At 50.7% G+C, this 23,464-nt stretch overlaps 2 protein-coding genes and 1 long non-coding RNA gene across 3 annotated transcripts; 1 reads left to right on the top strand and 2 right to left on the bottom strand.

Annotated features, from left to right (window-relative positions):
- Positions 1–228: 228 nt before the first annotated feature.
- On the bottom strand, positions 229–5,360 carry LOC109324476 (aquaporin-5-like). Its single transcript, XM_019556480.1, has 4 exons — positions 4,943–5,360; positions 2,842–3,006; positions 2,109–2,192; positions 229–832 (listed from the first exon to the last, which is right to left on the bottom strand). The coding sequence occupies exons 1-4, from the start codon at positions 5,303–5,305 to the stop codon at positions 647–649; spliced, it is 798 nt and encodes a 265-aa protein (XP_019412025.1). The 5' UTR covers positions 5,306–5,360; the 3' UTR covers positions 229–646.
- LOC109324477 lies at positions 4,012–22,097 on the top strand. Its single transcript, XR_002104938.1, has 3 exons — positions 4,012–4,023; positions 6,685–6,689; positions 21,908–22,097. It is a non-coding gene; the product is annotated as an uncharacterized LOC109324477 (long non-coding RNA).
- LOC109324475 (aquaporin-2-like) lies at positions 14,694–21,911 on the bottom strand. The gene is made up of 4 exons (XM_019556479.1): positions 21,504–21,911; positions 18,208–18,372; positions 16,715–16,795; positions 14,694–15,976 (listed from the first exon to the last, which is right to left on the bottom strand). Exons 1-4 carry the CDS (start codon positions 21,864–21,866, stop codon positions 15,761–15,763), a joined length of 825 nt encoding a protein of 274 aa, XP_019412024.1. The 5' UTR covers positions 21,867–21,911; the 3' UTR covers positions 14,694–15,760.
- Positions 22,098–23,464: the final 1,367 nt, after the last annotated feature.

Genomic DNA, 23,464 nt, shown 5'->3' with positions numbered 1-23,464 from the left:
GCCTCTTTTGGCTTTTTTAAATTAAATTAAATCTCTTACTTTTTCTTTTATTTACAATAAATAATGGCATATGTTACAGAGATCCAAATAGAAAGGCCAAAAAGATGTTCTCCTGCTGCAGCCAATGAACAGGAGTCACCCATACCTGCTAACGCAGGGGAAAAAGCAACTATTCCTAAGGGGAAAAAGAAAATGAGACTTTGGCTATCAGGTCCATCAGAGGAAGGCAGAAGCAGACTCCCTTCTCTGTACTCATGCAGTGTCCAGTCCCTTTCTCCCACTAGACATTGGCAGGAGCTCTGGCTGCAGGAAGGATGTGGTCTCAGGCCTGTATAATGGCTCCTTCAGTCTGGAGTGGGAGAGAAATAAAGACCTCTCGTCTACAAGGTCAAGAATATAGCTGCGTGGAACGGCAGAAGTCCTGCCAGTAGCAGACCATCCTGCTGGGTGTAGCCGTCTATAGTTAGGCTAGGAATATGTGCAGGACTTGCACTCGTAATCACATGGGCAGGTTATATATGCAGATTGGTGCCCCTTTCTTTCTTGGATAAAAATGGTTTTGAGGTGTGAGGCCTTGTATTTAGCCTATGGTTCTGGGATTGTTCATTGTCCTCCTTCCTCCTCCGCTTCTCTCCAGCGCTTGCACTTACGGGGAGGTGAGCTCCATGGACTTCTTCCTCTCTTCCCTCTGCTCTTCCCACTCCTCCTCGGACTCGTAGGTGCCTTTCACGATGGCTATCCGGTCAGGCATGTTCATGCAGTAGGGAACCAGAATGTAGAAATACAGCAGCGCAGCCAGGACTGCTCCAAGGATGGGTCCTACCCAGAAGACCTGGAAGCAGGAAAGGGATTTCAGAGGGGTGCCACCATCAGCTCAAGAGGAAGGAGGACCTAGCGCTAGAATACAGATATGCCAGGGGAGCACGCTCAGGCTCTTGCTGCCCCCCGGCAACCACATCAAGGCCTACCTTGAAAAACGTTTGCTTGCCTGCTTTTACCACGCCTGCCCTACTCTTGGAAATATGTTCCAGGACCTCGCCCCTCTGATGGTGAGGAAACTTTTATCCCGTTTCCTCCCTGTTGTTATTTATGGCTGGCGTGTGCCTGCATGTTCTTGCACTGACACTGTTCCCCTTCTTGTGGCATTGGCACAGGGAATGCGTCGTCGCTTTTTGCCCTTCTAGGCTAAAGAAGCAGAGCTCTCCTTAGCTCTCGTAGCAAGACTGCACCTACCTCCTCCACCTAATCCACTGCACCAGGCGCCTGGGGGTGCAAAACCCAAAGGGTTTTCTCCTATGTTTGCATAGCATCCAGCGCAACAAAGATCAGGTGTCTAGTCATTATTATTTAGATGTATATCCCGATCTATCCAGAAAGGCTCAGAGTGGCTCATAATAACTGCTGAGCAGTAGCCTTTTCTGGAACAAAGCTATAAGTTAAGGTTGGGAAAGGCTGGTACTGTGGTTGAAGGCCTGGCAGGTTCAATGAAACTTTGGTTTTCATTTTTTTTTTTTATGAACCTGACATTTCTTGAGGGTCACCCCTGTACACACATACACATTCACATGCACACATACACACTCACACATCCAGGAGGAGGAGCAGGGCAGAGGGAACATGGAGGTACCCAAGCCCTTTCTTAGTGCCGGTCAAAACCCACTCATCCTGCCCCATGACCGGCTTCTGTTTTGTTAATCTAAACCAGGGACGGGCAATTATTTTGGGCAGAGGGCTGCTGACTGAGTTTCAGCACGCCATCGAGGGCTGCGTGACAGGCAGCCCAGGGCCGATAAATATTCATTTTCTACATTTTTTCAGGCCAGATGGAATGGCCTGGCAGGCCGCATCTGGCCTCCGGGCCGCATTTTGCCCGCCCCTGATCTAAACCTACCTTCTCTGCGAAGCCAAACCTTCCAGCTCCCGCCCCACCCTACGTCGCTTGTCTACTTCAAATACCACCTTTCCCCTGGAGAAATAAGCCCTGCATGGAGCAGAGTTGCTCTCCGAATGAAGACCCATGCTGGCGAGCCAGCAGGTTGCCCAGCCTTCCCTTCTCCCCTGCGACTACCAGCCCCGGCTGTGACGGGAGCCAGGAGGCCGGTCCTTACCCAGTGGGCGCTGCTGAACCGTCTCATGATGACAGATGGAGCAAAAGATCGCGCAGGATTCATGGAGCAGCCAGTGAAGTAGATCTGTCAGGGGCAGAAGGGACAGGGGGAATTAAGGTTCATTCTGGTCTTTCTGCCCTATGCAAAAGGAGTAACAGGTCTTTCCCCATCCCAGGACTGTCCCACCTGGCTTTCTTACACTGTTCCTACTACGGCCCCTTTCCTAGGAGTGGTGGGCAAGCCAGGCCGTGCCCCCTCCACCCCTGCCGGGCCAACCCCACTTCCACCGCACAGCTGGATCAGGGCTGGGCTGCCCCTGCCCCCCTCCACATGGCTGGATGCCTGCCTTGGGTGCCAGATCGGGACCTCCAGTTGGGTGCCAGTGGTGAGGCTGGGAGCTCCTCTTCTTCCCCCCTCTCTACAGTGCCTCCTTTTGGGAAGGGCTAGAGCTGGGGTAGCTACAAGTTTCCCAAGGCCAGCGCAGCAAAGAGTCTTGCTGGAAGAGGCTGGGATGGGAGCTGCCATCGTTCCCCTCTGCCTGTACGTGGTGTCCTGCTTATCTCCCTGCTGCTGGGAAAAACTGGCTTTAGAGTAGCTGGAAGCCCCCTCCAAGAGCCAGTCCTCCTGCCCCCCTCACTGCAGTGCTGTTTACAGGGAAAGGCAACTGGGAACGTCCCTCCTAGCCAGGTCTGGTGCCCCATACCCTCAGGAGGCCCCGTGTGCAGACACTCACCCCTATCAAGTGGCCCAAGCAGACAGAGAGGCCAATGGACAGTGCGGGAGAGCCCAGGTTGTCGGTCCGACGGTTGTCAGTAGAGGCGAAGATGCACATGGCCAGCTGGAAGGTGAGAAGGATCTCTACTACCAGTGCCTGGCCGGGAGTTATGTTGTTGTTGAGCTGCAAACAAGGAAGAATGACAGTTAATTGGCTGCTGGGCTGAGCCAGATAGAAGAGCCCTCCAAAGGCTGCTTAGCATGGGGCCATTCCTGAATCGGGAGCTCTGTCCTATGGACAAGGCACAGCTGCAGCTCCATCGGTAAAACCACCCTGAGGTCCAGCTCCCTTCCTTCTCTTGTCCCCGAGAAGAACAAACCATACCAGTAAAAGCACATTTTGCTGGTAGAACTGCATCTATTTCTGCTGGCATTGCTGGAAAGGATCTGGGATTGCACATCCTAATCCTGATGGACATGGCCCTGGAGGCAGGAACTTGCCAACTTGACATAACTCCAGGCTGGATGGAAGCCCAGAATTGTACCACCCTCAAGGAGAAGACGTGATTCATGGTCTCATTGAAAAGACGGTGCTGGGCCTTTTCCAGAAGGGGACCACTGGTTTTGGTAGCCTGAGAGTGAACAGGCCCAGGGCATGGGTGATTTCTGAAGGAATGGACTCAAGGGGGGTGAGACGTGGTGTGACGGAGAGCTGAAGTGGGCCATGTGGCTGTCACCCTGGAGAAGCAGGACAGGTCCTGCAGATTTTAATGGCGAGGATGGGTTTTATGACCAGAGAAGCAACCAGTGAGTTGCAAACAAGATGGACCCCCTGAGATTTTTTTCTGCCCCTGTAGGCCAGGTGGGGAGGAGGAGGAGGGAGGAATCTGATTCCCTCTGGAGCCTGCTTTCCACTGGGACATGATAGGAGCTTGGCTTGTTTAGCTTAGAAAAGCGAAGGCTGAGAGAGGATAGGATTATTAGCTGTCTTCTGTCTGCCTAATTGGGAAGTCCCCTCTGTCGGCCTGCCTCTCTCTCTCTCTGGCATTTGCAAAGCCCTTTTCTCTTTGATAGCTAATGCACCCAAACTGCCCGCACCTGTCAGCTCTGCAGGGAGGATATGGGCAATCTGTGGGGAGAAAACTGCAGGGGAGCTGGAGATCCCATGGCTCTCCATCACCAGGTCAGTGCAGCTGCTGCTGTCTCTAATGAGCCAAGCGCCAGAAGGCTCTGGCCCCCGGGGCAGGGACGAAGCTCAGGTGCAGTGGGAAGAGGGTCTCTTGGGGGCTGCGGTGCCGGCGCACGCATCCCAGCTTTGCTCAGGGCTGATTTTGGGTGCTGGGAGGCAACAAAATGCCTCATACTAGTCTTGCAAGCTCCTACCTATGCTGGTCTAGTTCCTTATACTGCTCCATGGGGTGGCCTCTCCATACTGCAGGAAATGATCTCCAAGCACCTCCATGCAAGCTAAACCTACCCTATATATTAGCCAAAGGGGCTTCCAACCTCAGTCTTCTCTCCTGTACTAGACTGAAGAGGATCCCCAGCCTCTCATCATCCTTGGCTATGATGGCTCCTAATGCCCTGACCCAAAAGGTCTCCTTGCTGCCTTTGTCACGCTGGTCTGAGCAGGCTTGTAACCTCCTTCCATTCTTGTCTCGGGAGGTCCTTCAGCCTTTCGCCTCTCACCTCATGTGGGCCCATGGTGGTCTACCTGAGGTCCCCTCCAGTCCTTGCCCAGTCCCTTCCCCTACCCTACTCGGCAGGAGGCTGCAGGTGACTGCAACGCATCTCTGGTGCAGGTGACTCATGCACGCCCTCAGGATAGGAGAAGCACTTATTAAAAACACAGAAAAAACCACCCTGCTAATTATGCGGCATAATCAACCTGTCGTGTCAATCCGCAGGTTGGCTATGCCAAGGCTGCCTACCTCTTGCTCCCAGCCCTCTCCCTCAGCGCAAAGGGGTGCCAGTGCCCAGGTGCTTCAGCCAGAGATCATCCACCTCCAGTCTCAGCTTGCGCTGGGGGGTTCCCATCCTCACATGAGGGTGGCAACCTGCACACAAGGCAGCCGAGGCCACCAGCACCATGAATCATCGCAAGGTAGGAGGGCACTTACCGCGTTAATAGCTAGATTTCCATGGGTATTGGCTGGGGTCACTCCGTAGAGGATGCCCGCCCCTGTGATGGCGCCAACTAGTTGGGCAACCACGTAGAACAGCATCCGGAAGAAGGAGATTTGGTTGCCCACAAAGAAGGCGATAGTCACTGCTGGGTTGATGTGGGCGCCGCTGATGTGGCCAAACGCCTGCACCAGGGTGGCGATGCCCAGCCCAAAAGCCAGCGAGATCTGCAGGATGCTGGGAAGGGCTGAGGGCCATTTCAGGGCTGAGCCGAGGCCGATGAAGACAAAGATGAGCGTTGCGAGGAACTCAACGAAGACGGCGCGAGCAAAAGCCAGGGTGAGGACTTCCTTCCTCATGGTGGAAGCAGAAGTGGGATGATGGAGAGAAGGAAGGTGCAGCTTTCTTCTGGCTCTCAGGGCTCTGCTCTCTGTAGCCGGGTGCTGGACCAAACCTGTATATATACATCCACAAGAGCTGCAGGGAGCTGTCTAACCATCCTGGTGGGCGGAGCCAGGCACTGGCCAGTCCTCCCAAATTCTCATGTGCGGCTGGAAAAGTTTTGAGCTGAAAATAACTTCAGCGCCTCTTAGCGAGAGAGTGACTCAGGCATCGGTAGCGTTTTTTTCTCTTTTCTTCTTGCCAACAATGGCCCCTATTGAATGTCCCTGTGGTCGTTAGATAACAGGTTGCATAATGATACCCGGAGCCTTGCTTTGCCTTCACTTCTGTTTAACAGTTTTTGCAAGGTGCTGTAGCGTGCTTTGTTTTGCAGCGTGGATCTGTTTTCTCTGCTTTAGACTTAAGGTGACAATGTCCTTTTCTGTGGTCGCCAGGGGAAATCTGGGGTAACTTTTAAGATCGGTACAGACCTCCCTGCTTTGTGCTAATGTATCAGGGGTCAGGTGCTTATTATAGGCAGGTTGTTCGTGGAGTGCCACGGTTGCACCTGGTTAACAGCTGTGGTACCCTGGAGAGTGCAGCATATCGGGTGCTGAATTCAGGCCACCGGTATTACAGTGGGAGCTGCTGGAGCTGGGGAATCTGCATAACCCCTGGTTTAGGCTCTCAGGTCGATTCCTTGGAAATGAAGCTTCAGGCTCTTTTAGGAACGGGTTTCCCTGCATCTCTTTGTTTCAGTGCTCTTTTCAGAGCCTGGTTTTATAAGTACGTTACCTTTGCATACAAATTTTATGAGCACCGCGGTTTGGCTGCTGGACAGGGCTGGAGCTCTCGCTGCTTTTAACTTGGAGGGGTGCATTTTATCTTGCAGCTTTTAGTTCTTTCATTTTACCAGTTGCTTTGCCAGACTGGAAGCTCTGAGGTGTCCGTGTAAAGTACTTGACTCTGAATGGGTTCGTTCCTGATTTCCACGGCCTTGCTGTCCTGTTGCCCGACCCCAAATTTGCCCATACAAAGACAAAAAAATCTGGCTTTAAAAGACCATGGGATTCAGAACTGTGCACTGTGGGGCAGCCGTGCCAGGGCTGCTCCTTCATTCCCGAGCTCTCCGGGAAGAATAACGCTCGCAGCTAAGCTTCTGATGCGCCTCCTAATTGTTAAAATCTCATGACTTTGCAAGGACTGGGCTGCCTGCCCCCCATTTCTGGCTAAATCCTAACTTGGCTAATGATATTCAGCCTCCCCCAAAACCTTCCCTGCCATTTAAACTTCCCTGGTGAAAACCTTGCATTGCCAGGACTTGCCATGCTCCACTTTCAAGGAGGCTGCATTGCAGCTTGGGTGAGCCATTCTTACCAGACAAAGCCATTAAAAATCCCTTCGGGATTAAAGATGTTATAAACTCAAAGGCATTTTAATGATCTGCCCAGTGTGCATGTCCCTCTCTACTGGGTGGAATCAGAAGTGCACATATCCAGTGCTCCATATTGCAAAAACTTGGGCGATTCTCCTTTACTGCAAGAGGAAGCGCCGTCTGTCCGGAGCTGCGTGCTGCTTCTGCTGCCCAGAAGGTCCAAGTGCACGGCCTAAAATTATAAGTGACAGAGGATTTCTTCTAGTCCAGCGCATGAGACCCACATTTCTCCAGTTCACCTGATCAGGAGACAATTACAAAAGGAAAATAGTGTCTGTAATCTAGAAACACCTCTCACACCTGGCCCTGCTGGCATATTTTGGTGCAAGTTTCGCAAGCTAGTTTTTCAGTATACCCTGGCCAGCTTCCAATGTGAGTTAATTGCTTTCCACTTCCCTTAATTCCTACTTGTAGTTTCAGCTGGATGCCATAAACCTGATTCCTTCCCCAGGAACTCATATGTGGTGTTGCTAGTCACGGTTGTGTTCTGCCCCAGAAGTGGCTGCAATTTCCCAGCAGGCAAATGATTGACACGTAGGCTGACCCTACTCCAGGCTCAGTGACCACCGTGCCCTGCCTTCTGCCTGGGCAGGACAGGAATAAAAGGCATTCTTACTATTAAGGACAGCCTCATAGCGTCCCTTTTGGAGGCTACTAGCAATATAATTCTAGGATTGGTGTTGTCATGCTCAAACTCGACTGCTCTGTAACAATCTTCCATTGAGCCTGAATGTGAAGGTGGGGAATCGAGGTGACATGAACAAGGAAAACTCCAAGGCTGCACTGGGGAGGAATGGGAGTCGTTCATCCTTCTCCCTTCACGCTCCTGCTCAGAGACAAGCAAGCTACGGAAAGCTGAATCAGAGCTGCTTTCTCTGTCTGCCTGATGGGTGTGAACACTGGAAGGCTTCTCCAGCATTACACAACCAGCACACAGCACTGACATCCAGGTCCCCTTCTCCCACTGAGACGTGAATCACCAATGCGAGGAGGTAATAAGTAAAGCTAACCGCACTCTTTCTTGCATAAGTAGTTGCATCACAAACAGGTCCAGGGAGCTGATACTACCCCTCTACACAGCACTGGTCAGGCCGCAGCTGGAGTACTGTGTCCAGTTTTGGTCGCCACACTCCAGGAGGGACGTGGATAACCTGGAGAGGGTTCAGAGGAGGGCCATCGTCTGGTTAAAGGCCAACAGGAAAAACCCTATGTGGACCGATTGGGAGACCTGAACCTCTTCAGCCTCCACAAGAGGAGGCTGAGAGGTGATCTTGTGGCTGTCTACGAACTCATCGGGGGGGTCAGTGGGAAGTGGGAGATACGATGTTTACCAGGGCGACAGTCGGGGTAACTAGAAACAATGGACACGAATTAAAAGAGAGTAAATTCAAGCTGGACATCAGGAAAAAGTTCTTTGCAGTGAGGGTCGCCAAAATATGCAGTAGGCTTCCAAGGGAGGTGGCGCTGTCCCCTTCCTTGGAAATATTCAAGAGGAGATTGGACAGGCACCTGGCTGGGGTCGTCTGACCCCAGCGCTCTTTCCTGCCCAGGGCAGGGATCAGACTCTATGATCTAATAGGTCTCTCCCAACGCTAATAACTATGAAACTATAACTGAAGCTGGACACATTTAGTCGAGGACAAGGAACAGCTTTCTCAGAGCGAAGGTGATTAAGCAGGGGGAACGGATTAGCGAGCACTATGATAGGTTCTCCATCACTGGCAAGATTGGATGATTTTCTTAAAGACACGCTCTAGTTCAGTGGTGCCCAAACTTTTTGCCTGGTGGGCCGGAGGGGTGGTGCCTGGTCCCTCTGCAGGCTGGATCCAACGGGTGGTCCCAAGCTGGCACCCCATCCAGCCACGTTGAGCGGGGCAGGGGTAGCACAGCCCTGATCTGGCGGTGGAAGTGGGTTGCCCCAGCCCAACCTGGCCTTGCAGGGGTGGAGGGTGCATGGCCTGGCTTCATGGGGAAGGGGCTGTTCCAGGGGAGCAGGAGGGTGTTTTGGACCCTATCCAGCCCCATGGGGAAAAGGGGTATGGTCCAGCTCTGATTTAGCTGTGTGGGTGGAGAGGATGTGGCCCAGCTCCAATCTTCCACATGGGTCTTGGGAATTTAGCAGTAGGGGACGGATGGCAGTAGTAGCTCCCAGGGGAAGATCAGTTATATGGGGTTGGGAAGCCACACCTTATGGTTTTATGAACCCCTGCCTGGCTCTGAAACAGCAAAGCTGCTATGTAAATATTAAATGTTAATATTCCTTCAGTAACACTGGGTCTCCTCTTTTTATTAGTGATGTCTCTGCAAGTTGCTGGGTGCCGCATGACCGTGCGTGCAAGTTGCTGGGCGCTGCGTGACTGTGCGTGCAAGTTGCTGGGCGCTGTGGGAATGTGCGTGCTTCAAGGCTGATCCAGCGTGGAAGTTCCTGTGCTCCTAATCATTCCTGAAGCATCCCGAGCCCCTTATGAAATAGCTCCATGTTATTATCCCAGTGGGACAGATGCATGGTGGGGGCATGAAGTCACACTGTGGCCAGGGGTAGAGCTGGGGTTAGAAGCCAGGACACCTGACTTCTAACCTTCACCCTGTCACCTCTTTAAGGGCATTTGCTTCATTGCATTTGCAAAATGCCCCTCAGGTATTGTCCAAGCACAGGTTAAGTACCCTGCTTTTTTTTTTGCAGCTGCTAAACAATGGGAACTGGCCTTGGGAAGGAGCCACCAAGGAACAGATTTTCCCTGGGGAGCCAGTGCTTCTGCTGAAATGCCCCATCCCCGGCCCTGTCTGACCCATTGACATTTAAACTCTCCCATGATTGTTGCAGGGCCCAGCTAAGAAAAAAGCGGATCCAGGAAAAGGAGAGACATTTGGAAGGCAGGGGGGCCCCCTTCCTTCATTTCCATGTGAATGTAAGCGCAAAGTGAGTGCACAGTGGGCACGATGCCATGTCAACCCTCCTTTGCACCAGAATCTGGCCCGGTGGCTTTGCTTCCCTGGCAGGGGAATCTCAGGTTCACACAGGCAGACAACCGCATAGTCCCTGGTCTCAGTCAGGCACCTGTTGCTCTGCCCTGGGAAGCAAAGAACAAATTAGCACAGCAGTGTTTTTGACCTATCTGGCCCCACAAGTGGCTGAGTAGCGTGGGGCTGGTTTGTGGGCCTGATCCAGTGCAGGGTAGGTCAGCAGGTGTCATCTGGTGCACCGGCTTGGTGTTCTGCAGTCACCCTGTGCTCCGGCCTGACACCATGCACTGGATCTGGCTGGATTTGGTTGTGCCCCAGCTCCATGCGCTGGTGTGATCCGGTGCAGGGGTCTATGGGGCTCCCCATGGATCAGAAACTTGGAGGGGGCAGTGACAGCACTGGGACTTGCAGCAAATAATGTTCCCACTGCTCTTCTGCTGCCATATTTCCAGATCTCTGGGGAGTGCTGTGGGCCAAATGACTCTGCAGCAGATTTGGCCCCCGGGCCAGAGGTTAAGCACCACTGAATTAAAGCACGAGAAAGAGCTGGACTGGGGTTGCCTTGTGGGCTTCTGTCTCATTCCCTCATTTGATCCAAAATGCAGTATATGTATGGTGTTTAGTAAAATAAGCAGAGGGATTTTTTTTTTCCATTTTTATTCTGAATTGACCTAAAATTATTTTCTTTTCCAAGGTTTTTTTGGCCTAGCCCCTGAACCAAAAAAAAAAAAAAAAAAATCTGTTGCTCACACAGGTTTGCACCTGGGTCCCTGGGGCCCCCAAAAAGATGGACTGAGAAACTTTATGCCTTAAGGTTAGATGTGAATGATAGTGATCCTTTGAGGCTACAGGCGAGGTGTGCTGATTGCTGTGTTAGGGAAGCAATATGTGGGTTGGAGTACTACAGTGTGTGTGTGCGCGCGTGCGTGCACGCATGTGCACGCAAGGGTATGTATGTGTATGCATCTATTCCTTGCTGTACCAGAGCACGGCATAATTAAATAGTTTATTGTTCTCTCCAAGACAGTCTGTTTAACACTGAGCTTAGCAATCTCTGCACAGCGGTATTATTTTCTGCACTCTGCTCAGGTTCCCAGAAATTCCAGTTCTGTGTGAAAATCCCCGGATGCCCCTGTTGGACAGGAAATTCAGCCAGCGGGCACAAAGGCAGCACGCAAAGCTGGCCTTTGATACCGACCAGCAATGCCGTCTGCTTACAAAGGATGGGGCAAGAGAGGTGTGGAACAGATGCTGGTAGGCCCTGTGGGTTGTAAGGGCAGGGTGCTGGCTGCGGATGGAAATGACCTGGGAGCAAGGACTTGTTGTGATCCTGTCTCTGGGTAGAAAAGAAGTTCTCAGCAGCCGCTCTTATCTTCCTGCTGGATCTTGCAAAAGCAGCAGATTCCATGTTGGCACCTTGCACAACAGGCTTGCACTCACGAGGCCATGCTGGCTCTGTTGTCTGGGAGAGCAGGGCTGCTATTTAGGGATGGTAGGCTAGCACTTCAGAAGCTGGGGTGCATAGTTTCTGAAGCTAACACAGTGGGTGCATTTCTGTGCTCCAGTTTTTCCATCAGTATAGGAGGGGTAACAGTACTGCCTCTCAGGGAATTTGTGCTTGTGCTCAGGGGAGGTAGAAAATGTAAGTGGCAGGGTAGATCTGTGAAGGACTTTCACAGCATCTGATGAAGAACATTTATTGTGTGTGTATGATATATATAATATCCATCCATCCATACATCCATCCATATGTGTGTGTGTATTTATATGTGTGTGTGTGTATTTATGTGTGCGTGTATGTATATATATGCGTGTGTGTATATGTGTGTGTGTATTTATGTGTGTGTATAAGTATGTATGTGTGTGTATATATATGCATGTGTGTACGTGTGTATGTGTCATATGTATGTATATATACATGTATGTGTGTGTGTATATAGATGTATGTGCATATATGCACGTGCACACACATATATAGACATATATAGATATACATACATACACACACACATACACACATATATATAATATATAGACACACATGTGCATGTGTGCACATATATGCACATACACTTTGGTTAACTTGTAAGGTACAAATCCACCCTGCTTTCTCCTCGACTAGAGAGTGACTAACTACATCTCTGCTCAGATCCTGTAGGCCTGGATCCTTAAAGCATTTAGGCACAAGAGATGCTCTTGAATTGTGGAGTATAATGTTTTTCTGGTTTTCAGGTCGTACATTAGCAGCCCTTTTGTTTTCACTATAAAAGTAAGAGTCAACAGGGTATCCCAGCTAGGAGCAAAAAGCCTATAGAATTTATTGGGGCACGTGTTTTGATAGGTCACCAGCAAATACCTGCTTTGAAGAGTAAGGGTGAGTGGAAAGTTGGAGACTGAGCATTTCTTTGCTTTAACATGCAACACTTTTGTTTTTGTAGCACAGTTTTAGCTTGTCTGTTGTGATCTCCTCGTGGCCATGACCCACTGGTTGAGAAACGCTGGTCTTACACTGACGTCTCTGGCGGTGAAGGGCTAGTAGTCCGAGAATGCTTGTTAAACTGAATTACCTCTCTGTTAACACAACTGTTTACAGAGGCATTGCAACCGCAGATAGCTTGTGCACACAGACCGATTTCCCAGTATCCTTTCCAAATTCATCTGGCCTGCAACCTGAGTTCTTCTGTCTGCAACCTACACAAGGGATTTTACTGTCTTTTCTCAGTTGCACACATACTGATTTGGAAATGCATATTGCCAGTCCAGGTATTCAGACATCACAGGTCATGTCTCCCATAAAACCATGTGACTGACTAAAAAAATAACAGTGCTTGCATTTTTTTTATTGGCCTTTTTATGTCCTGGCTGCTATAGTTCATGTTTGCAAGCATTTTCTTCAACCTTAGAGGCTAGAAAAATCCTTTTATTGGTTTTAAACGAGAGCAGAGATTCTCCCCTAGTAATGGAAATAAGCTGGGCTGTTAGGAAAAGCCCCAAATAGTGTGAAAAATGACAGTAGTGCAGACATCCACTACCATGCTGTGACAAGCATGGCACTCCAACATCAGAAGGCCTTGATGACATTTTTATTGTTGTTGTTGTTAATAATAGTATTAATAATCATACTTTTACATTTTGTGTCTCAGGCCAAATCCGTTTCAAATTCTCAGTCGTTCAAGTCTGCGTGGCGCTACCACCGGCAAGTCTCCTTCCTCCCAGACTCATCTGTCTGAGGCTTCAGATACTGCCAAAGCCATGGCAGCTTCCTTCATGCAAACACCAAGCCTGGAGGTCTTGGAGTTCAGATGACCGCTAGTCTCGCTTGCTGTGAGCCAAAAGGCTGAAGGAGCAAGTTAGAGGGAGGCTTTAGTAGACTCTGGCAGGGGCCAGCCTGCCCGCAGTGCAAGGGACAGGCCTTCACCCTCTAACAGCACCAAGTCCTTCAAGGCTGAGAAGATGGGAACCCCCCTGCCAAGTCAATAAACCCACCTGGGCCAAAACCATCATCACGACTGAGTAACAGCAACTTGTCTGTAGGCTAGAAAGAAGCAAAAGAGCGGCTGTGTGCCTGGGGGGTGAGACAGCTTCTGCAGACTGTGCTATTTGGAGAAGGAGACCTGACCGGCACCATGGCCATGACAGGCATATTAGGGTCCCACCTGAGGTTGCCCTGGGCTCAAACCCGTGATCGGTGGGTAACAGCCAAAGTGATCTGGACAGGAGTTCAGGAAGAGGAATAGCCAGCGCTGTGAAATCTCCTGCGATACTGAAGACGTGCAGTATTCTGGTACTGATTGCTGCTGAAGGGTAACGGGGTGGGTTCATGATAACGGCCTGGAGCCATCTCCGAGAGGCTGGGAGTGGCCATTTCTCAAATGATAACCAACTTGCATTTGTGTGGCAACAGAATGGATCTCAAACTGCTTTACAAAGTGCCTCTTCAGCCTTTGATTACCCCCACAAGCAATGGGCTGGAGGCTTTGGGCTGCAGGGCCCAGTGGAAAAAACCCACAGATGCAAGGGAGAGGGAGAGCAAAGGCTTTTGAACAGCAGTTTCTATTTCCTTTCTGATTTGGTGCTCACACCTGATACAGAGGTGCTTGACAAAGGTTGAATGAATGAATAACGCATGGTGCAGACAGATAGATATAGGCACCATCTGTAGAAGGTGTTACAGATGGTTATGAGCCAGGCTGATGCACCATCAATCTATTGACCTGCCGGGTCGTAATTTATCTGAACAAAAAGGCAGACCGTTTTGTCTTGGTCCTAAGGTTTTCCCAGGACCATGTGACATCTGGGACACTGGGTTAGGTCTCTGATCTGAATTGCAGTGGTATAAAGTTGGAATGACTCACTGGGTCATAGTCTCAAGCAGTGCAAATTATCACAGTGGAGCTGTCAGCAGGTCAGGCTTGCACTTCAGATGCTCCCTAGTTTGGGGCCAAGAGGCCAAAGGAGCAAGCCAGAGAGCAATTCCCCATTTTCATAAATTGTATAGCCGAGATCCTCCCATTGGGAGGCCTTAGTAAACTCTGGCAGGGGTCAGCCTGCCCGCAGTGCAAGGGACAGGTCTTCACCCTCTAACAGCACCAAGTTATTCAAAGCCAAGAAGGGGCTCTCCCCTGCTAGGTCAGTAAAACCACTTGAGCCAAAAATCACTTCATGGTACCTCCCCTGCCAAGTAACTGTCCTGAACAAGCTAGATCTCTTAGGTGGTATTACTGGTAGGCAGGCTATTTTATTCCTCCCCAGAAGTGGCTGTTTTTCAGGAGCATTTGAATGATCCCTGTGATCCTCCTTCTATTAGTTCTAATTGCAGAGTAAATTGCTGTTCAGTGTGACTAAGAATAGCAGGTGTCACACCTGTAAGCAGTCAACAAAGCAATTTTGGATGAAAAATGCTCTGTAAATCAATCTGTCATTTATTTTTATTTGATTTATGCAGGTCGATTTAAAACACGTACAAATAGCATTGAGGTGCTTTACTTGCAAAGTAATGCAACGCATCTTCAGACTTAAAACTCCATATTCCATCACCCTGTTTAGTTTCATTTTCGCTTAATATGCCACGACAGATAATAAATAAGTCTAAATCAGAAGAGATTTAGTACCGGAAGGAAAAATAGAACGAGGAATAGTAATTGTTTACCCCGTCTTGTTTCTGGGATAAATTCTGTGAAAGTTTCTTTGGGTTTTCTGAAGGCCTTGGATTACATTTTTCTGTAGGGAAGTAACAAAGAAGAACAAGGAATTAAAAAGAGAGAGAATCAGGGATTTAAAGGCTATTTTTTCTATTAGTTCAAATTGTCTTGAAATCAGTGACGTCTGCAGTTCAACCTACAGAAAGGCAAGAGTTTGGGAATCGGTGCATTTTAAGTCCGGACACCGAACGGTTCACACTGTCTTTGCTTCAGCTGCCACAGAAATGCAGAGAGCCTGTGATGGAAGACATGCTGGTTACACCGAGCAAGGGGCAGGTGGTAGGTTGGGAGCAATGAAGCATGGCTACCTCCCCACCTCGTCAAGCGGCAATAATAAAGTCTTGCGTGACGTCTTTGCAGGTTCAAAACTTGCAATGAGCATTCATGCAGCGCGCTGGGCTAGGAGGTGGTGTCCTCACTGAACGGAAGGGAAACTGAGGCGCAAAGAAGGTAAGTCGCTTGCTACACAGTGTAGGGATGGCAGAGCTGGGAAAGTGACCCGGGCGTTTTTTGTCCTGTTGCTAAGCACGAAGCCACTAGAGTTTCCTGGGAGGAGCTGGCGTCTGTTTTGGGCACGGATGACTTGTTCCTGGCCCTTCATCCCCACATCGAAAGCTGGGTGGGCAAGTTTAGTTCCCCGGGCTAGAGGGTCAGCTTGCAAGGGGAGCAAGCCTAGGGTGGCTCACTGGGCATCTCCCCTGGAGATGCGGGCAGATGGCAGCCCCTGTACTCCTAGGGGATACTTGCCACTTGTCTGAATGCACTATTGTCTCTGAGGCGTGTGTCGGAGGGTACCGCTAGCTCTGGTAGAGCAGGGAGCCACGTGGGCATGGCTAGACCTTCTCTGTCATGCCTCTGGGCATGCTTTGAGGGGAGTGGAGCTCCACAGATTGTCTCCTGTGGGCTTCGCGCTCCTCCCAGTCCTCCTCAGGCTCGAAGCCTTTGAAGATGGCGAGTCTCTCGGACAGCGTCTTGGTGTGTGGGAAGAGAAGGTAGTTGTAGATTAGGGAGGCAGCCACTGCCCCGACCAGTGGGCCCAGCCAGAAGACCTGAAGTCATGCAGAGAGGAATAAAAATGCAGCTGCTGATTGAAGGGAGCCTGGAATAGGCATGAAACCTGCCTGCAGCTGAGTCTGATTTGCTATCTGCCTTCCTGGGGGTTTATTCCTCATTTGTGGCTTATGGCTCGAAGTTCAGCTGTGGGACAGGGCTGGGAGATCAGATTCTTGCTGTTCTATTCTTAGCCCAGGTCCTAGAGGTTATGTTAAAGGTGGGGGTGGATGTTTGACTCCAGGGCTCAGGAAGGGCATGGTGTTGAGTGGTTAGAGTAAGGCCTCGGAGTGGGGCGGGGGTTACAATCGAGCTCAGCTCTTTTGGTTCATTGCCTGCAAACGTCTGGTTGTGCCCCCAAACCCACCCAAAAGACCCGGTGCAAGACTGAACTGAGCCCAACTCAACCAGGAATCAGGAGGGGTTTGTCTGGCATTAACTCCAGCTAGACTCTGCAGAGGTTTGGCACCTCTTGCCAAAAGGGGCAAACCATACGCCCCTTTTCCTGTTGCAACACTGCCTGCTTGGATAGGCAGTTAGAGCCCCAGTTGCCCCACCAAGGGCTGCTGAGCTCTGCATCTTTATTGGCAACCCGAGCCTGGTATAATAGGAGGACCTCCCTTAGCTGCTGTAGTTTGGCAACCGGGCTAGCTCTTGGGGTCCTAGAAGTGTTATCACTGGGGAGCCTCAGGGAACGTTTCTGGCATGGCCAAGAGGTGTGGAAACTGGATCCTTACCCAGTGGTCGGTGAAGTCTCCCACTATCACAGCGGGGGCAAAAGACCGGGCCGGATTCATGGAGCAGCCTGTGTAGTTGATCTAGGAAGAAACAGAGTTGTTTGTTAACGCGATTCCCTTCTGGCATTGAGAAGGGTTGGAAATGTCCCAGGGTAGCTATGCACGTGTTGCGGGGGGCAGTGCTTTAATTAGCGCGGCTCTCAGAGGCGCAGTGCTATGTGTATGCAGCGCCCTGCGCTTCGCATTGGCGGTGGGGGCACTTTAACTAAAGTTCGTTCGACAAGCTTTAGTTAAGGCCTTTTGAAACGCGGGGGCGCTGCTACGTGTGATGCGGAGGGGGCTGGAGCGTGCTAATGAGCGTGTTCCAGCAGGCTCGATTAATCTGGTGACCCTTACAGAGAAAGGGTGCTGATTAATCGAGTCTGCTCCAACACCTGCTAATTAGCGTGCGTTGCAGCAGAAGTCCATCGGGTGTATAGGTGTGTGCGATCGGCATGATGCACTTGTGGAGTGGAGTGATTCACCCTCCATCTTGCTTGCATTATTTTAGCAAGCGAGTGCCCGGTGGTTTCTATCCCTATCGGTAGTCCTGCGTGTCCTGAAGCCTTCATTCATGCATCTTGCATCACGGAGGAAGACCCCCGCAGCTGGAAAAGATGTGACTGGCTTCTGTTGGGAGAGGCTTTATTTGTGGGGGCGGGGAGGGAGTGTTGCAGGCCAGTGTTTGCTCAGGGACTGATTAATGAATCTGCGAGAGCAGGAGTGTGGCCCTGCATTCGAACAGCGCGCAAAAGCTCTCGAGGGTGCAAAATACGTCCACACAAATCTGTTGCTGTTGCATGTGATGAATGGGGGGTGTTCAGAGCTAGGAGGTGCCGCTTTACCCCGTCGCGGCGTCTCCAGCTGGAAAAGTGGCAGTGCCGAGGGCCCATAAGTTCCAGCAAAATGCACAGCCTAAGTGCTAAACACAAAGGGCCGATTCCTTTGCAGATTTTTCTTTACCCACCTTTGCTTCAGCTCCTTGCCCTAAGGAATCCACCTCCCATGGGGAATCACTGATCTTTGCAAAGTCCTTTGAGACCCTTAAAAGCTGCAGAGCAACAGTATAGTGTCCCCTGACCCTGCCTAGGAGAGCTGTCTGTCTTCAGTATGTAGATGGCCCCCTTTGTCCGGATGGTAGCAGGGTGATTTAAACCATGAACACTGGGGCAGTGCAACCCCCTCCCCACTGCATGCTACACGTGGAGCACAGAGATGCTACGGATCAAAGTTTTGAAGGTATTTAGCCGCCTGACTCTCATTGGCTTTACGGTTGTACAAGAAGGCTGCCAGAGCCAGGCGCCCAACTGAGGCCTCATTAACGCGAGGTCTCTTCACTGGCCTATTCTCTTTCTAGAGATGCCAGTCTAGTTAAAGAGCAGCAGGTCTTGGATACAGTTGCCTAACAGATCTACAATACAAGAGTTTTTACACCACGCGGTTGTGACACATACTCCCAGGAGATGTCCCAGGGCGACAGAGAGGCCAATGGATAGGGCTGGAGACCCCACGTTATCACTTCTGCGGTCATCCGTGGATGCAAAGATGCACAGGACCAGCTGGAAGGTGAGGAAGAGCTCCATGGTGACTGCCTGTCCTGTGGTGGTCTCGTTGTACAGCTGAAACAAGAGCAAGGTAGCATCTCAGGAACAGGTGAGGCCCCAGGCATCTCCTGGCTGACCCCAACCAGGTCCTTCAGGCCACATCCTTCCTGAAGGTTTGAATCATCGTCTAAAGCAGATCTGGGCAAATAATGGATGTGGCTGAAGTCAGAAACAAATTGGGAAAGCTCTCTTTAGCAGGATGGATGGGGACAGATGAAACATGCACTGCTGTATCGCACCCCTGATTCTTCCAGAGGTCATTCTCCAGCAGAGTGGACAGAGTTAACCCCGTTTAAGTGTTTGTGTCATCCTTGTACTACTGTTTTACACCAGTGTAATTCTGTTTACAGCAGCATCAACAATTCATTTATCTGCATCCTTTGTGTTTGAGAAGAAAAGAAATCAGGTCTTTGGAAATCCCACTTTTATTTTGTTGTCATGGAAAAAAAATCACCGATTCACTCTTTCAAAAACCCGGACACATGCGTTGTACCATGAGTGGAGGCTTTCCAGTAAAGATTTCCTGCAATCGCTTCCCTGTTTAAACTGAATCTGACCTTGCTTTGAGATAGCATCCCTGTTGCAGAGTTTGATTTTTTTTCTCTTTTAACCCCATAGAACCAGCAGCACTGCTGGATACGGCTGGTTAAGTCAGTAATTTGTGGTGCCAGTGGTGCTTTGAGGCATGCTCGAAATATTATCTGGGTGCTGCTTTCCCTGCTGGAGCCTGAGATGTACCTTTCTGAATACTGAGGGTATATGCAGATGTTCTTGCCACCACTTCACCTCTTTATCTGCCATGAAAGCCAATCTCAGCCATGCTTGTGGAGATCCCAAGGCTTTCAGAGTTTCATAGCTGCTAGGGGCTGGAAGGGACCTGACAGATCATCGGGTCCTTTAGTGCAGTAATTCTGGATTAATACCAATGGAAATGAGTCTGGGTCTATAATGGACTTTTTCCCACCTGTTAGTCAGGAGGCATAATGCCCCCAAAATAATTATATTGGTAACTCCCTTATTGAGAATGTAGGTTTATTGGTGAAAAGATTCAGCAAAGATTGGGAAGAGCTGGCTTCCCAGAGCTCACCGTTGTGTCTGCTGTACAAGCCTTAGCCGTGAGCATCCTGATCTGGCTGACTTCTAAAGACACAGCCCAGTGAGCACCGATGTGGGACTCACAAGCAATTAAAAGGGGATGTTAGCTCTATTCCTGTGAATTAAACAGTTTAGGGATGCTAAAAGCTTTCAAGCATTAGTGACCTGGATTCAATTCAACTAGCTAGATCTCTGCAAAGATACAGGGTCTGCTTCTACTTGCCCTGAACCTTGTGCAATCATTGCCAATTCTGTGAAAGAGTATAAAAGTTTCACTGACTCAGACGGCGGAGCCGGCTAATGCAAACTAAACCGAGCGGGCCAAGCGTCTTCTGCTGCGGCCCCTTTACACCACTCTAGCAACCTAAAGGGGACATAAAGTGGTTGCAAAGGTAGTTGCCTCTCACTTTAAAGTCCCTTTGCTGTCAGAGGGAGGGTTATAGGGGGTGCTGAATATAAAAGGGGGATCTGGCTTCATGGCATCTGGCCTGGGACATCTTTGTATCTGTGTAAAAGGTTCCACAAGGGAGATGGCAAAAGAGATTTAAAATTGAATTTGTATCTGAGGCCAAATCAGCCAAAACTAATTCCAGATCCAAGAGTCCAGAACCATAAGTGTCCCTACTACTGGCAAACATCCTCCACCCGCACCTGGGGCTTCAGATGCTTCCAAAACCTTTGGCAGGCATCCTACTTGCTGGTCCAAGCTTGGGGTTCAGATGCCCCAAGTTTTGCTTGCCCTTAGCCGTAAGGCTCTTGGAGCAAGCAAGGGAGGAGATGGCAAAAGAGATCAGGCTGGAAGTTAGAGCCATGTTCCCAAGCGTTGAACAACCTGGAGTCAAGGGACTCGAGGGGGCAGGGGAGGGAGGCTGCCATGTTCGTGGTAGTTCAGCGGGACATCCTCATCCTAACTCCTTGGGTTCCCTGATTTTCATGCCTGTAAGTCAAAGCTTTCAGGACCGCCTCCCTATTTACTCCTGTGGTTTTGTTGTTGCACCATGTCTGAACCCAGAGTCCAGTCTTAGTAATGTGAGGGAAGCTAACCGACGGCATCGCCAGGGCAGACATGGCCATTGGGTACTGTGAGAAACTAGAGCAGGACAAAGTAAGTGGGGATTATCTGATGAGAAGCACTGATTGCATTAAAAACAAAACCAAAAAAAACCTGCCCTGCTAGCCCTGGTGCCAAGGAGCCTGGCATGGCACCAGCAGCCTGAAAACACTGGCAGGACATCACATGGCGGGGAGGCATGTTTCCCCACCCAAGCTGCACCCGCAGAGATGCCCGAGGCTGGAGGAAGGGAGCCCGGACAAGTCAGGATGTTCCCAGGGTTAAATTAAGCCGGCCGTTCTAGGAACTGCCACGTGTGCTGCTAGCAATCGGAAAGTGGCATTTTATAGCTGTCACCTCCCTGGGCCTTGGTTGGTGGCAGTGTCCTAGTGATCAGAGCAAGGGGGAACTGGGAGCCAGGGCTTATGGGTGTCTGTTGCCATGCCTGAAAGCAAATGGAGCCAGATCCTATGCCAGCTATTAGCTGCCTCGGTGTGATCCTATTCCACCCTGCTCGAGCCGCTGAAAAACAGGGCTTGTGAAACATGGGTGGATCCTCCCGTTCCTCGCTGCTGCTTGTGATGTAACATGACGGTGCATTACAAAACGAGGCGCTTTGAAGTTCTTGTAGGGATATGAGCCGGGTACAATATAGGACTGCATTCAGGTGCCTAATTGCTGGGGTAGGATTTGGCCCATGGTGTATGAACGGAGCACAGGACTGATTTCTAATCCTAGCACTGGGGAAAGTATGGCTGAGCAAGGAGATCTTCAAGCCGGGACCCCCGGGTTTTGTTCCCATTACTAGATGGGAGTGGGGTCTTGCAGCTTGAGCGCAGGGCAGGGTGGCTCTAATCCCCACCGCCAGGACTCCTGTTTTCTGCTGGCAGCGATATATGTCCTCCCTTTGCCTCTCCCATCTTCCCTAAGCCCCCAACCCTGACCATCCCCCCTTCCTGTACCCCTGAAAGGTCCCACGCTGGCATGGCACGGTCCTTACCTTGTTGATGGCCAAGTTTCCCCGGATGTCTGGAGGGGTGATCTCGTGCAAGATAGCTGCCCCAGCAACCCCTCCCAGGATCTGGGCCACCACATAGAAGACAGCCCTGAGGAAGGAGATGTGAGAGCCGATGAGGCAAGCAACCGTCACGGCCGGGTTGATGTGGGCCCCGCTGACGTGCCCCAGGGCCTGGACCAGCGTGGCGATAGCCAAGCCGAAAGCCAGCGAGATTTGCAGGACGGTTGGGAGAGACAAGGGCCAGCTGAGGGCAGAGCCCAGGCCGAAGAATATGAAGAGTAGGGTGGCCACGAACTCGGCAAAGACAGCGCGGGTGAAGGCTACAGAGCGGAGTTCCCACATCATGCGGCGACCGGTGCCGGGGCTCAGAAGACCTACTCTACCAGCAGCGATCCCTGCTCCTGGGGCTGCTCCCTGCAAGGATGCTTGGGTGCCAGATAGATGTATATATATGCTGAAAATCCAGGGATCTCCTGCTGATAGAGGTGGGGCCCAGGGCTTAGGAAACCTGATGCTTTATCGTCCTTGTTCCAGCTGACAAGGCTTCAGACCCTGCCCCCTCTATTAAGTGGGGAATGTGGCATGTGCCAGCCTCGGGAGCCGATACATTAACTTGGAGATGTCCGATAAAGCGCTGGTCTGAGCTGCAACTTCCTCTTTCCTCAATGCCATTTAAAATGGCCTCTAATCTTCTGTAATTTTTGGTTCTCCTCTCCATCCCACCATCATTGCAACGGGGAGAGGAAAGCAAGTCAGTGCGGCTCTGGGGATCGATCTGAGTCCGAAATCTGTATTTGCTCAACCTGAAACTGTGCAGGACTTTGGCTCCACCAGAATCTGTCCGTCTGTCCGTCTTGTCTGGCATCCAGCTGGAGCGGACTTTGGGGTCCTGATGTCTTGGTTAAAACCCTCGGGCCTAGCTCTGACCATGATATGAAACATCTGTAGCTGCTTTAAATTTTGGAGGCAGGGGTTGAATTCTTCACCTCTGTACTTCTAGAGGGTTTTTTTTTTTCTCTTGGATCCTGTATTCAAATACAAGTAGGATGGATCATAGCAGGCGTTCGTGTATCAAATAGATTAATAGATGTATGACTAGTCCGGCGTGGCTTCTGGTCTCTTCTCAGGAGAGAGCGAGAGGTTTAGATGGTTGCAAAACCTGCAGCAGGTGGGGCTTGCTGTTGGATAAAATGGGGTGGGGGCACTGAATGAAGAGTCTTAACAGGACTGTGAGCGCATGAGCCCAGGAGTGCAGAGGCAGTGGCCAGGAAGCCTGCGAGTCAGAAATGCAAGGTGCATTGGTAGTGCTCCGTGCAACGGAGCCCAGGATTGGAACAAGAGGCAGGGGCACATCTACACATCAAATTATTCGACACAGTAAATGTCAGTGCAGCGTTCACGTGTTTATACGTGTGCCCAGGCCTGCAGCATGTTGAGCCGGGGTGGCAGGGAGCCTGGGGGTCAGCTGCTCTACCCCACCTCAACGTGCTGCAGAGGACCTGGCTGGGGTACGAGGTTGCTCCAGTGCAGGGCTAGCTGATAGGCAGCCCTGCACTTGTAGTATCCTCGTGCCCCAGCTGGTCCTGGTCACTGTTTACACGTGCACTGCGGTGAAGTCAGTAAGTCTGCAATAGAAAGCACTTGTGTTGGGCAGTACTATCCTATGACAGTGAATGAGTTTACTCTGGCCTAATAGCACTGCTTGTGTAGACAGTGATGTTTTACTGCAGAGCTAATGAGGCAGCTCCACAGTAAGCATCTTGTGTAGATGCACCCAGGGGGATGCATCGTGGGTGGGATGTGGGAGACCAGGATTAGGATATGATAGAGCTGTAGATTAGGACTGAATTGCGTGAGCATGGATCCGTTTGCCTATAGCACTGGAACAGAGCTGGAATTAGAGTGAATTGCTCCAGACCCATCACTGTGACAGCCTGAAGAGT

Source organism: Crocodylus porosus, unplaced genomic scaffold, assembly GCF_001723895.1.
Source record: "Crocodylus porosus isolate Cpor-Errol unplaced genomic scaffold, CroPor_comp1, whole genome shotgun sequence".
NCBI lineage: Eukaryota > Metazoa > Chordata > Crocodylia > Crocodylidae > Crocodylus > Crocodylus porosus.
Note: the sequence above shows the minus strand (reverse complement) of the source record. Positions and strands in the feature narration are given on the sequence as shown.

What these genes read in the sequence shown, in the direction of transcription:
- LOC109324475 (XM_019556479.1), bottom strand. Translation starts at nt 21,866, where the DNA reads ATGATGTGGGAACTCCGCTCTGTAGCCTTCACCCGCGCTGTCTTTGCC. An exon ending in GAAACTTGGCCATCAACAAG is followed by an intron (nt 18,373 to 21,503) that starts GTAAGGACCGTG and finishes CTCTTGTTTCAG; the next exon opens with CTGTACAACGAGACCACCAC. An exon ending in GAGACTTCACCGACCACTGG is followed by an intron (nt 15,977 to 16,714) that starts GTAAGGATCCAG and finishes GCATGACTTCAG; the next exon opens with GTCTTCTGGCTGGGCCCACT.
- LOC109324476 (XM_019556480.1), bottom strand. Translation starts at nt 5,305, where the DNA reads ATGAGGAAGGAAGTCCTCACCCTGGCTTTTGCTCGCGCCGTCTTCGTT. An exon ending in GAAATCTAGCTATTAACGCG is followed by an intron (nt 3,007 to 4,942) that starts GTAAGTGCCCTC and finishes CCTTGTTTGCAG; the next exon opens with CTCAACAACAACATAACTCC. An exon ending in GGTTCAGCAGCGCCCACTGG is followed by an intron (nt 833 to 2,108) that starts GTAAGGACCGGC and finishes TCCTGCTTCCAG; the next exon opens with GTCTTCTGGGTAGGACCCAT.